This window comes from Rana temporaria, chromosome 1, assembly GCF_905171775.1.
Source record: "Rana temporaria chromosome 1, aRanTem1.1, whole genome shotgun sequence".
In the NCBI taxonomy this organism is placed as follows: domain Eukaryota; kingdom Metazoa; phylum Chordata; class Amphibia; order Anura; family Ranidae; genus Rana; species Rana temporaria.
Genome location: NC_053489.1, coordinates 179659070 through 179677692, shown reverse-complemented (window position 1 = coordinate 179677692; position 18623 = coordinate 179659070). Strand labels below are relative to the sequence as shown.

General features: G+C 43.1%; 1 protein-coding gene across 3 annotated transcripts in view; it reads left to right on the top strand.

The window, feature by feature from the left end:
- CAMKK2 (calcium/calmodulin dependent protein kinase kinase 2) overlaps positions 1 to 18623 on the top strand; it is a 188661-nt gene that overhangs the window by 70422 nt on the left and 99616 nt on the right. For all 3 annotated transcript variants that reach the window (XM_040346824.1, XM_040346832.1, XM_040346842.1), the window contains exons 4-6: positions 2943 to 2996; positions 6785 to 6836; positions 11651 to 11781. In XM_040346824.1, the coding sequence (XP_040202758.1) occupies positions 2943 to 2996; positions 6785 to 6836; positions 11651 to 11781 (237 nt within the window). The remainder of the gene's footprint in view (positions 1 to 2942; positions 2997 to 6784; positions 6837 to 11650; positions 11782 to 18623) is intronic.

Here is an 18623-nt window from a genome sequence, read left to right as displayed (position 1 = left end):
AATGTACTGAGAATTGTCCTAAGAATGTTCGTACAAGTTTTCATTCAAAATTCTAATAGTAAATTCCCAGAGTTCTGGCAAATTTGTAAAAGGGTGAACTGAGTTTTGGAGTATTGTGAAAACATTGATCTATAGGTAAGTACTGTACTTATTGGCACAATGACATGCTTTGTGGTTTGTAAATCCAACCCACTCCATTTCTCTTTCCATCTCATTGCTAGCATTACATTTAAAATAAAAGAAGGAAAAATGGTAAACATCCAGATACATTAACAGGCCTATGTTTAATACTAGATCAGGCCTCTGGCACTAGTGTGCTTCACTGTAGAAATTAAGGGAAAGAATAACGTTTGTCACATGTAGGCAAACTCAAAAATATGTCCTTTTTTAAATTGGCCTTAGAACATATGGATAATAATGCTCAAATTTAAACCTAGCATGTTCTGACGTCATCGTGGCTCTGGCCAATCACATAGCCGGAGCTCGCGAACCCGAAAGACAGAGGAAACATGTCAGCCCTCTCATTGGTGCACTGAAGGGCTTTGTTCCAAGCTGAGCATTTTATAGTGTGCTAGTATACCTTGCATACTAGCACATTATGCCTTTGCCTTCCAGGCTTTTCTTTTTTTTTTTAACATCTGCGGTTTACAACTTCTGCTTCTGCATTTTTGTTTATTTTACTAAACTTCAGAGACTTTTTGAGAATGTTTTTTCAGGCTCAGATTCTACAGAAAATATCCTATGCCTTCAGGTACCCCTCACCCACAAGTGTTGATGTCATTCCTTCCTTCCCTTTGGCAGCATTTCAACACTACTTTATTGCCATCTATATATACATTTATGACCTAGGTGGATCAATAATTGCATTTCATTTTAATCAACTTATCTTGTTGTCATAGGTGTGGGTATGTGTGTGATCACACCCTTAAAGTAAAGACAAGCCACAAGCAGCAATAAAATCCAGTAAAAACAAACTGCCACAGTAGAAAATTTTGGACTACAAATCCTATCACACTCGCTATACAGTATAGATATAATGAAAGAAAAAGTTGTATTTTTTTAACCTATTAAGTGCATGCACTTCAAATTGTTTTGTTTTGGAGTATTGTGTTCCTTAAAGCGGGGGTTCACCCCAAAAAAATTTTTTAACATTACATTCAGCCGAGTTGTGATAATGACATTAGGCTGTTTTTTTTTTTTTTATTTCCTTGCTGTACATACCGTTTTATCCATATCTTCACCGCGGCTTCCGGGTATGTAATCTGCGGGACTGGGAGGTCCTAATTGATTGACATGCTTCCGACCGGCGCATACAGCGCGTCACGAGTTGCCGAAAGAAGCCGAACGTCGGTGCACAGGCGCCGTATAGAGCCGACTCGCAGTCCGGCTTTTTTCGGCAACTCGTGACGCGCTGTATGCGCCGGTCGGAAGCATGTCAATCAATTAGGAACGCCCAGTCCCGCAGATTACATACCCGGAAGCCACGCTGAAGATATAGATAAAACGGTATGTACGGCAAAGGAAATTAAAAAAAACAGCCTAATGTCATTATCACAACTCGGCTGAATGTAATGTTAAAAAATGTTTTGGGGGTGAACCCCCTCTTTAAGCTAGGTACACATGGAAATAAGCGATATTCCTTATTACGATATATGCGATATTGGTTCAGCAATCTCCCCTGCTGTTCGATTGAATTCTGGGAGGCCTCTGTCAGAATTCACAGATCAGTGCTTGCAGCTATTGGCTGCAAGCACTGATTGGATGCTGGTTTTCCATCATGTCCCTTTGACAAAAGCCAATGGTTGGACCGGCTTCTGTAGAAGAGATGGCTGTGCACACTGACTGAAAGTCGTCTGGCTCCTACTGAACTGGACGATTTTCAGCCCATGTGTACCTAGCTATAGGTCTGCCACAACGGCAGCAACTAAAAAGTCTTGTATTTTTGTGGCAGTATAAGGAAAAATATCAAATCTGTTTGCAGTGCTGAGACAAATATGGAGGCTACCATTGTTGACACCTAGTTTTCCGGCTGTCTGTGGCTTCAGCACTTCCCGAGTCGGAGACTTGGAACATATATGCAGCAGGTGAAGGGGAAACTTTGGATCTTCATTTGTGTCATTGACCGTATCATTTTTGGTAGAAGGTCTGCAACCACAACTTCTGTTTGGAAATAAGTTGGAGGGCCCATTCACATCTTTTGTGCTGCGTTAATGTGTGATGTTTTGCAGTGCCATTCATTTTTAATTACACCTAAGGCCTCGTACACACGACCGAACATGTCTGCTGAAACTGGTCCGTCGGACCAGTTTCCGCGGACATGTTCGTTTGTGTGTACGGCCGACCGGACAATTTTCCGGCGGATCGGACAGGTTTCCAGCGGACAAATATTTCTTGGCATGCTAAGAAACATGTCCGCTGGAAGCCTGTCCGTCGGACATGTTCGGTCGTCTGCTCGGCCGAAAGCCCTCGCATGCGTTGAAGTGATTCGACGCATGCATGGAAGCATTGACCTTCCAGGGTTGCGCACGTCGCCGCGTCATCGTCGCGGCAACGCCACGTCACCGCGTTCGCTGTCCGCGGGAAATTTGGTCTGATGGTGTGTACAGCCATCAGACCAAAATCCGGCAGCGGACATGTCCGATGAAAGCGGTCCACGGACCGTTTTCATCGGACATGTCCCGTCGTGTGTACGAGGCCTCAGTGTGATATTCTAGAAGCCAACAATGCATCCATGCTGGAGCAAAACACAATGTACATGCCAGGCATTTAAAAAAAAAAGTGCAGTTCCCTTTTTCTTGTGGTAAAGTGCACTTCCAGCCATCTCAAAATGAATGCGCTGCCAGTGCACCTTACCGCACAATATTACATTGCAAGCTTTCAATGAAAAGTTATTTGTTCATTATTTTCAGTTGGGTTCGATTTTCTATTTTCTATTTTTGCAGGGCTCCTACGGAGTGGTGAAGCTGGCATATAATGAAGATGACAACACATACTATGTAAGCGAATGCCTATTATATATATTATACTCACACACAGTGCATAATATGTATATTGTGTGCATATTTACACATATACTTTTTTAAACACACTTGCCTATTAACACGAACACCATTTTTTAATGTTTCAAATTAATCAGAAATATATTTATTGTATGAATAAATATTTTGCGTGACATAAATACAAGACACATGCCCTTCTTTCCAAAAAACTGGACAATGTTCTTCACTAATTACCCCTAGGGCCTGCCGTCCTCCCCATTTTTTTTTTATTATTCAAAACCCCACAGGAAAGTTGGTGTTGAACGAGCTATGAATATCCAACGATTTGTCAATAAATCTGTTCAACAGGCTCTGCATTTATGAATGAAGTTTTTAAAGATCTGTTCCTGGTGTAATCTAGTTGGATCCTGCAGTTAGGCCCCTTTTTACACTGGGGTGGGGGCAGCATCGACCGTAAAGCACCACTATTTACCGTCAACTTCGGTTTTACCCCCCGCTAGGCCCGAGAAAGGGTTAAAAACCACAGCAAAGCGCCTCTGCAGAGGCACTTTGCCGGCAGTATAGCCGAGGTGCCCATTGATTTCAATGGCCAGGAGCGCTGGAGGTGCGGTATACACACCGCTCCTTCCCCGCTCCAAAGATGCTGCTAGCAGGATTTTTTTTTACCGTCTTGCTAGCGCATCGCAGCGGCAGCTGTTTTAGGTTGCTTTGCAGGTGCTATTTTTAGCGTTATAGTGCCTGCAAAGCGACCCAGTGTGAAAGGGGTCTAAGCAAATCCGTCTTTCCTCAAACATTAACACACGTGTCCCAATTCTTCAAAATATATCTCAACTAAAAGACATAAGGCCAAATCCACAAAGATCGTGCCTAACGTAAATTTTTCCATTTAAGTTACACTGCCGTAAAATTTCTACCCAAGTGCCCGATCCACAAAGCACTTACCTAGAAATTTTGGGCTGTGTAACTTAAATTCCGCCGTCGCAAGGCGTTCCTCTTCAAATGGGGGCGATTCCCATTTAAATGAGGCGCGCTCCCGCGCCGGCCGTACTGCGCATGCTCGTGACGTCATTTTCCCGACGTGCATAGCGCGAAATTACGTTACGCCAAGCTTTGTGGATTTGTATATACTATTTTACATTTGCACATATTGGAACAGGCTTGCTTTGTTTTCCGCAAGATGCTGTTCCGCGCTTATTCCTGTACCATTCATGGAGATGGTGGCCGGGGAGTAGGACGCTGCACGCCAGTGTTTATGTGTGTTTTTTGTCATCTGCCTCTGACACATGGATGAGGGGGCTGGGCCACACCCCTCTGGACTTCTTTCATTGTTGCCATGCAGTTTTCCCCAATAGGAGGATATGATTTAGTGGGGCATCTAGTGTCTGTAAGCTATTTTGTCTTTTTTTTAATGGTAAAGGAAGAAGTGTGTGGAGTATTTTTGTAACTATCAGGCCCCGTACTCACGACCAAACATGTCTGCTGAAACTGGTCCGCAGACCAGTTTCAGCAGACATGTTTGGCCGTGTGTTGGCCCGGACGGACCATTTTCGGGCGGATCGGACAGGTTTCCAGCGGACAACTGTTTCCTGGCATTGCTTTAAAACAGTCCGCTGGAAACCTGTCCGCCCGGACATGTACGGTCGTCTGTACAGACCTACCGTACATGTCCTGCCGCCCGCCATCCCTCGCATGCGTCGAATGACTTCGACGCATGCGTGGAAGCATTTTAAAGGCGGGCCGCCCACGTCGCCGCGTCATTGTCGCGGCGACACCGCGTCATCGACGCGGCGACACCGCGGACACGCCCCGCGTATTGTTTACGCGCGGACTTCTGTTCGATGGTGTGTATAGCCATCGAACAGAAGTCCCCGGGCAGTCCCCGGCCAGACATGTCCGATGGAAACGGTCTGCAGACCGTTTTCATCGGACATGTCCTGCCGTGAGTACAAGGCCTCAAAGTTAATATTTATTCGGGAATACTCAGGGTGGTACCCCTGTCACAAATCTTGGCTTTAGATACACTTAAGTTTAACCACTTAAAGCAGGGGGTTCACCCTAAAAAAAAAATTCTAACATTACATTGAGCTGACTTCTGACACTGACAGTACGCTGATCTTTTTTTTTTTTCGTACATACCGTTTTATCGCTATTTTACCCCCGGCTTCCGGGTAGTGAATCCCGCGGGACTTGGCGTTCCTATTCACAGGCTAAGTGATTGACGTATGACCAAAAGCTTCCCACCGGCGCATACGGCGTGTCACGAGTTGCCGAACGAAGCAGGACTGCGAGTCGGGTCTATACGGCGCTATACAGCGCCTGCGCACGGACGTTCGGCTTCTTTCGGCAACTCGTGACGCGCCGGTGGGAAGCTTTTGGTCATACGTCAATCACTTAGCCTGTGAATAGGAACGCCCAGTCCCGCGGGATTCACTACCCGGAAGCTGGGGGGTAAAATAGCGATAAAACGGTATGTACAAAAAAAAAAAAAAAAAGATCAGCATACTGTCAGAAGTCAGCTCAATGTAATGTTAGAATTTTTTTTTTAGGGTGAACCCCCGCTTTAAGCCCCGGACCATTTTGTAGCTAAAGGACCAGGCCACTTTTTGCGATTCGGCACTGCGTCGCTTGAATTGAGATTTGCACGGTCGTGCGACGTGGCTCCCAAACAAAATTGACGTCCTTTTTTCCCCACAAATAGAGCTTTCTTTTGGTGGTATTTGATCACCTCTGCGGTTTTTATTTTTTGTGCTATAAACAAAAATAGAGCGACAATTTTGAAAACAATTCAACATTTTTTACTTTTTGCTATAATAAATATCCCCCAAAAATATATTAAAAAAATCATTTTTTTTCCCTCATTTTAGGCCGATACGTATTCTTCTACATATTTTTCGTAAACAAAATTGCAATAAGCGACCAGCAGCAGAGGACTAGAAGCTCCTCCTGCCACTGTTTCCCTCCAGACAGGCTTGGAAAGAGCTGGTCATGTAATAGATGTTTATCAATTAGGAAAGAAGGTACTTAGAGGGCTTTTAAATTTAAATAATTACAGTGCCATCATCCACATACAGAAAGAGAAGAGATCATGTAAATTAAACAGTGGGGGTTATTTACGAAAGGCAAATCCACTTTGCACTAAAAGTGCACTTGGAAGTGCAGTCGTTTAAAATCTGAACGGTAGATCTGAAATGAGGGGAAGCTCTGCTGATTTTATTATCCAATCATGTACAAGCTAAAATGCTGTTTTTTATTTTCCTTGCATGTCCCCCTCGGATCTACAGCGACTGCACTTGTAGTGCAAAGTGGATTTGCCTTTAGTAAATAACCCCCAATGTGTGTTTAGTAACAATTTAAGTGAATGATGAAGCACAATAAAACTTACAGCAGTTCCTGAAGAATCGTTTTGATATCTGCCACTGTTGCAAGATCAATTTGCAGTTGTGTGGGGGGTTTTTTTTTGTCCTAATATCACATGTTTTTTGATAAACATGTGATATTAGCATTTACAATACATATCTAAACGGTGCAACATAGCCAAAAATATTATGACTCGTGTGAATATCTAAGACTAGGGCTCTCCATAGGGATCATTATTTTTAACTGATGTGAATGTATAATATATATGTAAAGTGCTGTGTAAATTGACAGCACTAAATAACTATCTGTAATAAATAAATGTATTTTATTTACATTCTGATAAAAATGCATATTGAAACTATTTTGATTTGAAATATATCCTAAACTTTTGTAATTCACTTATTTTTCTGTCTTCTTTTGTATTCTAGGCAATGAAGGTTCTTTCCAAGAAGAAATTAATGAGGCAAGCTGGATTTCCACGTGAGTTTCAGATGTTTAGAGCCCGTTGAAAATGCTGGTTGTCTAGCTGTAATATTAATCCAGATGCTTCAATACATTCCTGGGTCACAGTATACACATCAGTGTGACTGCACTGGCTGCCTGCTTGTTCTGTAGTAAAGGCAGTTGGTTCATTTCACAAGAAATTCAGCATCATTATACACAGACCCACACCACATCTCTAAGATTGCTGGGGTGTCTGCAAGGCTTCCTGTTCAGTTTTTTCTAAATAGCGCATAATTGCAAAATTGCCATGTAGTTCCTTATTTAGACCTTTGTGAGAAAAGGCACTAATAAGATAAAATAGATGCTTTTAGTAGCTCTCTGCGTGTTGCACATTTTATCTTCAGTGTATTTGCATAAACATGCATATCAACAGAATAGAGTTAAGTGCATAAGGGTGTTAGTACCAATTAGATATGGACTTAGTTTGCTCTTACACGCATGAAGATTCTTTGCAGCTTTTGGGTTGTTCCACATGGATTTTCCAACGCATTAGTAAATGTATATGATGATATGTTCTTATGGCCTGATACAGTACTTAAAGTGTTTGTTAAATTTTAAAAAAATATATTGATCCTGTTCCTTTAAAGCCTGTTCTACAGCACATTGCTTGTGCCAGTTTTTGCTCTCCCCCCTTGTAAACTGACCATGGTATATCATGGCAGCTGAGCCCCGACACTGTGATCAGTTTACGTGCCTCTGTCAGCCGCCACTATCTGCAGCTCTCCTGTGTCTTCTTCTGTCCTCCTCCCCTCTCCCCTCCCTGTCTGTCTGCTTCTGTGTCAGTGCCCACCCCCTCCCCTCTTGCTGCAAAAGTTACTTTAAATGTTGTATACCATAATCCTTTGTGCCCCTGTGTCTGTCCATCCATTATTTAGTTAGGACTACAGAAAATAATGGGATGCCTTGACGGGGCTCTGTAGGTTATACATGTATTTGCAAATGTGTGCAAACAAAACCCCTCGGGGTTGCTGCTTGCATCTGGCCGGTAAGTTGAGTTTGGAATTTCTTTGGTTCTCTTGAGGAACATACAGTTCCCTGAGTAAGGGAGCTAATAGATATGCAGATCTCTTATTCCTGTAGCTATTCAATGAGGATAATCGACTAAGACTGGAGGAGCCAGAATATGGAGCAGCTGGGCATGGCATCCAATCAGCTTATTTCTTTTCATTTCAAAGCTTATTTGAACAAGCTAACAATAGTAGCTGATTGGTTACTATGAACAGATGCTTCATATTCTGTCTGACCCAGTTTTAAAAACATTCCCCCCATTTATGTAAAGTTATAAATATTTAAACCCGTGGCCTGTTAATATTAAACGTGGTTCTAAAGCCTAAACATTTTTTACCTTAAAGCGGAGTCCCACCCAAAAATGGAACTTTTCGGGATCTCCCCCCCCCCCCTCCGGTGTCACATTTGGCACCTTTCAAGGGGAGGGGGGAGCAGATACCTGTGTAATCCAGGAATTTTCTCCCACTTCCGGGCACCTACGCCACGTCCAGCGCCTACTCCGTCCCCCCCACAGACTTTTGGGAGACACACAGGTCCCAGAAGACAGTAGGGACCAGTGGGATCATGCAGCGCAACTTGTGCATGTGCAGTAGGGAACCAGGAAGTGAAGCTGCAAGGCTTCACTTTCTGATTCCCTCACCCAAGATGGCGCCGCCTCCACCCGAGAGCCGAGGGACAGATCGGCTTCGGGTGCCAACATCGCGGGCGCCCAAGACAGGTAAGTGTCCATATATTAAAAGTCAGCAGCTGCAGTATGTTGACTTTTCATTTTTTTTTTTTCATCGGAACTCCACTTTAAAGGGGGTTGTAAAGGAAAAAATTCTTCTATTTTGCTTTTAAATGTCCTTATTTCTTCTGAGAAATTCTCACTTCCTGTTCTTCTGTCTGTAACTACACACAGTAATGTGAGGCTTTCTTCCTGGTGTGGAGAAAGCCTCTTGAGGGGGGAGGGGGCGAGCAGGAGTGTCAGGACGCCCACTAACACACAGCTCCTTTCTCTATCTGCAAAGTAGAGTGTCCTGACTTGCCTACTCCCCCCCTCCCACCTCAAGAGGCTTTCTCCACACCAGGGAGAAAGCCTTGCATTACGGTGTGTAGTTACAGACAGAAGAACAGGAAGTGAGCATTTCTCAGAAGAAATAAGGACATTTAAAAGCAAAATCGAAGGATAGGGTAAGTGAAGGAGGACTGCACTAAGGTAAATTAAGCTATTTAGGGGGGAAAAAAATCCTTTACAACCCCTTTAATGCATTCCTTGCATTAAAGTGACACTAAAGTATTGTTGTGTGGGGTTTTTTTTTAGTTAACAATAACAAACATGTTATACTTTCTTGCCCTGTGTTGTGGTTTTGCACAGAGCAAACCAGATCCTCCTATACTCTGGTCCCCCCTTGCTGTGGGGGCACCCAACCTGAGCCACAGCTCCCTGTGTCCATTCAGACACGGAGCCGCAGCCCGACCCCACCCCCCTTCTCTCCTTATTGGCTGACTGATTTTGATTGACAGCAGTGGGAACCAATGGCACTGTGCTGCTGTCTCAGCCAATGAGGAGGGGAGTCAATGGCAGCCGAGACGCTTCTGCAACATCGCTCGATCTAGATGGGGCTTAGTTACGCATTAGGGAGGCTGAGGGGGGCATGCTGCACACAGGTGTTTTATCTTAATGCATAGAATGCATTAAGATTAAAAAACTGCCTTTACAATCACTTTAAGGTAAAAAAAAAGTTTAGGCATCAGAACCCACCCAATCAGCATCCACCCTCCCCTCCTTTTTACTCAGCTAAGCCCTTGTTTGATCCAGCAATGTGCACGTCTGCAGCTCTTCTCTCCCCTTACTTCCAGGTCTCACTGGCTTTGCTGGGGCACAAGGAGCCATTAACTCCCAGTGCTATCAATTAAAGCCAGTAGCGGAGGCGGGCCAAGTCTTGCTGTCTGTGTCCATACACGCAGCAGCAGGGCTCGGGAGCGGGCACGCATGAGTGCCCCCATGAGAAGCGGCTTTCCATGGGGCCACTGGACAGAGAGGAGGGCACAGTAGCACCGATGGGGGACCCGAGAAGGTTCGGGGGTCCAGGTAAGTATAGACATGTTTTTTGTTATTTTTTATTTTTTTTACCTTTTATAATTGCTTTAAAAAGCAGCTCAAGGCAGTAATTGAAGCTAAGCAGTGAACTGCTAATACAATCCAAGAAACTGCTAAAGTCAGACATTTCACAACATATATCTTGGTAAGATCTGGTACAGCCAGAATTTACACAGCTCCTCTTATGGGAGATGGGTGTGTTTCCTGAAGCCTGTGCCGTGTGGCTTAATTACTTGCTGCTCACCAGTTACATTCACTCTTCCAAGGCAGGTTGGACTTTGAGTGGGGGTGTGAGACTCATTAACCACTTAAGGACCGTTCCACGACTATATACGTCGACAGAATGGTACGGCTGGGCATATGGACGTATATATACGTCCTCTTTAAGAGCCCAGCCGTGGGTCACGCTCGCCGCGATCGGGTCACAGGAGCTGAAGAACGGGGAGAGATGAGTGTAAAGAAACCTTCCCCGTTCTTCTCTGTGGCAGTAAGAAACACACATTAGGTCACACTTAACCCCTACAGCGCCCCCTAGTGGTTAACCCATTCACTGCCATTGTAATTTTCACAGTAATCGGTGCATTTTTATAGGACTTTTCGCTGTGAAAATGACAATGGTCCCAAAAATGTGTCAAAAGTGTCCGATGTGTCCACCATAATGTTTCAGTCACGAAAAAAATCGCTGATCGCCGCCATTCGTAGTAAAAAAAAAAATATTAATAAAAATGCCATAAAACTATCCCCTATTTTGTAAACGCTATAAATTTTGCGCAAACCAATGGATAAACGCTTATTGCAATATTTTTTTTTACCAAAAATAGGTAGAAGAATACGTATCGGCCTAAACTGAGGAAAAAAAGTATTGCATTTTGAACAAGGTGAACAAATACCACCAAAAGAAAGCTATTTGTGGGAAAAAAAGGACGCCAATTTTGTTCGGGAGCCACGTCGCACGACCGCGCAATTGTCAGTTCAAGCGACGCAGTGTGGAATCGCAAAAAGGGGCAAGGTCCTCAACCTGCATATTGGTCCGGGTCTTAACTGGTTAACGACTTTTTTAAAAGTCAGTCAGTTGCTGACTTTTAATATATGGACACTTACCTGTCCAGGGCGCCCGCGATGTCAGCACCGAAAACCAATCTGTCCCTCAGGTGGAGGCGCCACCTTCTTCGGTAAGGGAATCCAGAAGTGAAGCTGTGCGATCCCACTAGTCCCTGCTGTCTTCTGGGACCTGTGTGTCTCCCAGAACAGCGAAGGGGACAGAGGACGGGCTTGCGGCGGATACTGCGACTATCTATGCCCAGAAGTGGGAGCAAATACCTGGAATACACAGGTATCTCCTCCCCCATCACCTGAAAGGTGCCAAATGTGCCACCGGAGGGGGGGGAGGAATCTAAAAAGCGGAAGTTCAATTTTTGGGTGGAAATATGTTTTAACATATGAAGCTTTCTGTATGTGAGAGACAAAAAGAGCCTGCAGCATGAGGGTTTAAGAATATTTCTTCTGGAGAAGGGGATTCTCAGATCACAAGATTACTGATAACTGGGTAGGGTGGGCTTGCATACTTTTACTATGCATGGAAAAAACGAAATCCCTCCTATGCACATCTGGACTTCATTTTTAGTTTTGACTGCAGTGTATCTATAAGACAGGCAATGCATTTTTCATCTTTCTAAAACCTCTCCTGGTCATTTTTCAGGTCGCCCACCTCCCCGAGGAGCAAAAACGGCCAATGATGGCTCTCAGATCAAAGGTCCCATCGAGCGAGTTTACCAGGAAATAGCTATTCTGAAAAAGCTGGACCATCCAAACGTTGTCAAGTTGGTTGAGGTAATTGAGGGTTGAGGGTTTTATGTCCTGTTTGATTAGTCATAAGCAGCTGCGGTCCAGCCAATATTCGCTGTTGTTGTTAAAGTAAATACTTGAAGTAAAAAAACAAATATTCTCCACAGTTCTGCAATCCATGCACTTTTCCTCAATTTTCTCCCTTTAAAATGCTGCAGTTGCAGAAAATGAGAATTAAGATTGCCACTGCTGCACTGAAATTCCAAGCAGTGTCGTCAGCCTACCTGCTACCCCCTCAGGAGTTGTTCCTGCTGAACTACCATATACCACCTATCCCTGCCCCTCTTTGTCCTTCTCCACATGAATTGATTTATTTTACAGCAAAACTATTCTAGTCGCTTGACTCCCAAGAGCTTCCATGTGTAGAGAAGAAGCTCTTGGGATATGTAGTTTGGGGGGCTTGCCTTACTCAAAAGCAAGTGAGCTAGGGCACCGTGCTGATCCCTTTTTCCAGCAGCTGCCTCTGCAAAAAATTGTACAAGCCTGGTGATGACATAATAGGCAATAATAAAAACATTTTTTTTTTTTTTTTTTTGCTACAGGAACAAGTTAAAATAATTGTTTCTGAGACATGCTTTTGATGGGAGAGTAAAGTTTGGGGTAAAGTCTGGGTCTTTTCCATTACAAATGCTTGAAAAGCGGGGATCACCATATTTAGGGTGTAATATGCAACATGGTCCAGTCTGCAGCCTCCCACCCCCCAAACTGTCATTCCGCCCTTACAGAATCCATAGATTCTTCTCACCTCGACTGCTGACATCTGAATTTGGTGCAGCTGAGTGTGGCTCCACCTGCACAGTTGAGGCATTCACAGGATTCTGTGGATAAAAGAAACTGGCAGTCCTATCTGCCACTACGACAGAACATCACTGCATCACCGCACTTGTAGTTCATTGATACTTCCTTCAGCCCTGTAACTGAGGGTTTGTACCTTGAGTATGACTGCAATGCTGTGCAGGCTCAAATTATTATTATTATTATACAGGATTTATATAGCGCCAACAGTTTGCGCATCGCTTTACGTCAGGGGTGCAAATAACTAATAAATTCAAATTTTTATTAATCGTGGGTAATTTTTTTTTATTTTTTGCACACGGTGGAGTTGGCCTTTGATTATCTATCTGCAGTGACATCCAGGCAAACAAAATCCAAAGAAAAAATTGTTATATGCAAACCGTGAAACATTTAAATCTGTTTTACCTGTCAAAGGATTTGCAATTCTCACAATTCAAACTTTGCAACTGCTTACATCACCTTCCTGCTTACTGGACATTAACCTCCGACATGAAGTATGAACAAAGCAAATCCCTCTATAGTGTGTAATTGTCTCAATTAAGAGCACCAAGTGTAATTTATGTCTGCTGCTTCATTTCTCTGCTATCGGAATAAATCAATTCTGAAAAGTTTTCCTGACACAAAGAGAAAAATGGTGACAGGGGAGGGATCTCCAGCCGATTCACTGCCTTAGCTATGTTGCTGTATGCTGTGTGAAGGGGGTGTGTCCCTTCCCACCAATCAGCTCTCCTCACTGAGCTGTGCAGAGTGTAGATGCAGCTCTTATCCCACCAATCAGCTCTCCTCACTGAGCTGTGCAGAGTGTAGATGCAGCTCTCATCCCCCTTTTCCTGTCTCCTCAGACAAGCTTTATAAATTCGGGTCTTTGAACAGAGGTAGAGAAGACTGATAATAGACAGGTAAAACTTATGTAGGAGGATTTGTTTAATCTCTGTGTATCACCCGAGGCCAGTCACTTCACTGGGTATAAGTAAGGGTTTACAACCACTTTAAATCTTCATCATTATGCTGCAGATTCATTATAAAATAGGCAGGTCACACAGGAAGTACAAATCCTATTCCTAAAATATTGGTGTCACTGATCTGGCTATACTGCATGACAGGTAGGTGAATTACAAGGATTCCAAAAAACAAACTCACAAAACCTTTGGCAGGTAAGGAAATTATCATTGTATGTATTTCAACTTTGTATTTAGCTGCAGTTCAGATATAGCATATTTAGTTTAATTGCTAGCCTAGGTAATCCTTATATAGTTTAAGACTGTCAGTTTCAAGATTGCTGTGGAATTTGATATAGAGAACTGTAAAGCAGCCACTTGTTCTTTATATGTGTATTTTTAATAGATTTGCTAATTATGTATGGCAGTTTAATTGGATTTTTTAAATAGGCACTATAGGACAGGACTTTGGCCTAGAATTTATACTCACTATTTGGAGCTGTAGCTACTTTAATTAAAAGCTTGTTGCTGCTGCAGCATAGGAGGCTTTTGGGGTTAATTATGAATGCTTTGCTGTAGGCATGACCTCAGAAAACCATATAATTTCACTTAGAACCACCAGCTGAGAGAATCCGCAAGTAAGCAAAGTAGTGTTCTGGGGTTGGAGCCCTGTTAAATATTGTAAATTATGGATGTGCTGGGGAGGAACAGAAGTATTTGCGCATTGATGGTGCAGATCCCTTATGAATGTTCTCATTTTTTAAGCTAGAAATAAAAAAAGATAAACTATAGCAACAATTGGCAATTCTGTTTCATTTTTTTGGACGGCCTAAACTTAAAGGAGAAAGAATCCTTGTTACTAAATCTAGCATGTTAGCTATTATCCTGATCCAGGTAGAGATATCTCATCGGGAAAAAGTCAGTCAGGAATCCCGACAGGAAAAAAGAGAGCTGGTTCTCTTTTTTTTTTTTGCTGGCGGGTTTGGCAGTTTTCCCATCGGAAAACCTGCGAGGGAGCATACACACGGCCAGGATTCCCGGCCAAAAGCTCTCCTCGCAGTTTTCCTGTGGGAAAACCCGGTCGTGTGTACGAGGCATAACAGATGTAGGGACACCAAATGTAATTCGGATCAGAAATCTTCTGAAGGTTGTAACTCTGCTTGTGTTAATATTTGGTGCAACATCGATTCCATATTTTGTATACCCTAAGTGCCTTATGTGGCAGTAATGTCCGACTTCAACAGAGGGCAGCGGGGGCCCTCTGTTGAAGTCGGAAGTGACGAAATGCGTCAGTGTGCCTCACTTTTGTGGTGAAGATTGGGAGCTGGTGTAGGGTGCACTACTATTCCAACCCTAGAAACACTTGCCACTTTCTAAACTGTGTTCTGACGAACCACTCTGGGACTTTCATCATTTATTTATTTATTTATGTGATTTTGGACTTCATCCAACCTTAGCACTGTTTTATCATGTTTTGACCCAGATTTTGGGTCTATAGGTTTGATACATTTTAATACCTTTAAAAATCTATATATATTTGGTGCAACATAACAGACAATGGTAATGATGACAATACAACTGTAATGAAATGTCAGAGTTTAGGTATTTTGGTGTACATACATTCCCATTGCTCTTCTTTCTATGAATTGGATTTGTAGTGCATACGTTGCGCCTGCAGCGCTGCATGGCTTTTGGGGGTTAATTATGAATGCTTTTGAGAATACTACTGCAGATTCTGCACCGGTTCCCTTGGAAACATGCAAACTGGATGAGCTCTATGCAAAGTCTGAATAAGTGAAGCCTGATTATCTTGGTTTGAAAAGAGAGCTGTGTATACTATGGCCATAAAATACTCCCCATCACTTAGTTCTTCCTACAGGCACAAGTCATGTGTTTATTTTAACCTTCTCATTATCATTGTGGCCTGTCAAAAAATACAGAGCAATATCGGACAGAATGTGCAGGCAGCATGTTTTGTAATGTTTGTTGCTAGCACAGACCAATGTTCTGACATAGTTAGTTTTTATATATATAGATAGATATCTACAGATCTATCGATCTATAGATAGATGTATATGTATACGTATATATCTATATCTATATCTATATATATATATACATATCTCTAAAGTATGGCCTTGCAAAAACATCTGTCATATAGGTTTCATGTAACTATGATCACAGCTTTTAGGCCTCATGTACACTGGACGTTTCTGGACGTTTTTACAGCAGCTCCAGAGTGGAGCAAATTGATCTGGTCTCTGGACAAACCGATTCATTTAACACCAAGGACCAGGCTGTCTCTGTCTTGGTGGCTTTTGGATCAAGCTCTAATGTGAGGGAAAGATCCTGATGACAGAAACTAGACTGTTGGGCTTGGGGGGGGGGGGGGGCCTTATCCAGTTCTAGTCAGACAACGTCACAGCAGTGGCATGCATCAGTCATCATGGAGGAACAAGAGGTAGAGCAAAACCTGTCTCCTGTTCTAGCGTCTGGACTAATGAAAGTGCTACTTTGTTCCAAGACTTGTGTTGCAGGTCAGGGGCACTAAATGTGGACCTCCTTGCCTTCAGATTTAACCACCAACTGGATAGGTTTGTATGCAGGTTATAGGATCAGCTCACATAAGCAGTGGATATACTATTGGCTCAGTACAGTCTAATCTATGCCTTTTCTACCCTGAAATCTTTGACTGCTTTGCAGGATTGGGATGGAGGGCATTCTGGTGGTGCTCATTGGCCCAGCATTGTGTGGTACACTTACCATGTAAGACTGCTTGCAGGTCATCTGGATCTGCTTTCCCAAGGACCAATTTAACTCCTTGCTTTTCAGTCACTAGCTCTAATGACATGGCTGAATAAGGGCTAAGGGGACCCCGGAGGCCCAAAACAATAAGGGCAAGGGGACTATATCGGTACTAGATAAGAAAAAAGTAGAATGGAAAAATAGTAAAGATAAAAGATATAAATCAGTTTATTTAACATAGTATCAAAAAACAGGGGACACACATAATTATAAAATACATCAAAAACAGCAATGTAAAACGATGGACATATTGTACGACCAACCGTCCAGGTCACCGAGATGGAATAGACCCTAAATGAAGGGTGGCGGTGAAAAGAAGGGGGTCATACAAATCAGGATCTCTACTAGTTTCGCAACACAGTTGCTTCGTCAGTAGAATTCTAAAAGATGATACATAATTGTTGGCATCACAGGCTATACACATATGGATAGATATGTAAAAACCAAGCAAACAAATATTCAAGTATCAACAATATATAAAGAAGGTATTTAGGGGAAACAAATGCTGTGTGGCTTACCTGTACAGAGAACAACCACTCGCTAGGGAGCCAAAAGCCAACCGCGGAGAGCACTCTCACACGGCGACCAGGGGGGGGGGGCAACTACTGAGGTAGACTTGTTATGGCTGTATATAAATATATCGTCAGTGGAGCTGAACTATGCAATAAAGTACTTGTGAAGTGAATGTGCCACTGAGGTGATGGTGCGAAGCACCACAAATGCTACGTTGGAAATGAGTGACAAGCACCTTGAAATCCCAAAAAGAGAAAGGAAAGAATGGGAGAGAAGGTGAACGGAAGGATGGGGAAAAGGTAGGGAGGGGGGGAGGAAAAATAGGAGAAAAAAAAAAAGAGAGAAGAGGAAGAAGAAAGAAAAAAAGTAGGGATAGAGAATAAAAGGGGATAAAAAGGGGGGGGAGGAAAGGGGAAGGAGGGAGGGGGGGTGGGAAGAGGAGGGGAAGGGAGGGAAAGGAAAGTGGAAAGGGGACGGTGGAGGATCCACTATTCACTATTTACTCTCCCTTTCTTCTTCCTCTTCTCCCTTCTCCTATTTTTACTTATTTTCACCGCCACCCTTCTTTTAGGGTCTATTCCATCCCGGTGACCTGGACGGTTGGTCGTACAATATGTCCATCGTTTTACATTGCTGTTTTTGATGTATTTTATAATTATGTGTGTCCCGTTTTTTTGATACTATGTTAAATAAACTGATTTATATATTTTATCCTTACTATTTTTCCATTCTACTTTTTTCTTATCTAGTACCGATAAAGTCCCCTTGCCCCTATTGTTTTGGTCTTTTGGGCCTCCGGGGTCCCCTTAGCCCTTATTCTATTCAAAATTGATGTCCAGGATGATGGTACTATAACTTTTCGCTTATTATTTACATTAAGAGGCTATGTTTAAATCCTAATGACATGGCTGTTGAAGTCTAGGTTTTAAAGCTGAATTCAGGGAAAATCGTTTTTTTGGTTAACCGCTCGTTTTGGTCTAGGGGTTGGAAAGGCCGAGATATACTCGCCTAATCCTCTGATTCTCCCAGAGCAAGACCCCTGGACCCTCCCTTAGGGTCCTGCCCCAGTGTTATTCCTATGCTGAAAACTATAAAGTCCACTCCCCACAAAGTCAATCATTGAATGTCATGGACAAATGAGTACTTTGCTTAATGTGAGTCGAAGGGCCTTCACTGTAGGGCAAATACTTTCTTTCCTGCAGTTTGGCCAAGACCAACATTTTGGCTCTAAGTAACAAAATAGACCACATTTCTGCACTTGACATTTTGTTCCAGAGACCTTTTAGCTTCCAAATCTCTCTTTTTTTGGTTCTGCATAAGTAAGGTGTTGTTGACTCCCTCTTTCCTTCAAAGACATTGTACTTCCATCCTTGTGTCTGGCTCTAGTTTCCCAGAGGAGTTTTTTTTCTCAATTGTCTAGATGTGGTCCAGGCTGTTCTGGTTTACCTTCCGATGTAAATTCCGATGGGCCTAGAAAAGGTGTCCTGAGTTCTCGTTCCACAATTTTTAGGTGGCCCAGACACACCATCATTTAGCCAAGTGACGAAACAAACTATGCTTAGTGCACAACCTCAAAACACAAAAAAAAAAACTGAAAAACTAAAAATCTACAGCCACACTCATGAAAACGCTTAAAGCGGAGCTCCACCCTATAGTGGAACTTCCGCTCATAAGAAACCCTCCCCCCTCCGGTGTCACATTTGACACCTTTCAGGGGGGAGGGGGGTGCCGGGAGTCCTCTCTGCGGGTAGTACGTCACTTCTCGCCCGTTGTGTT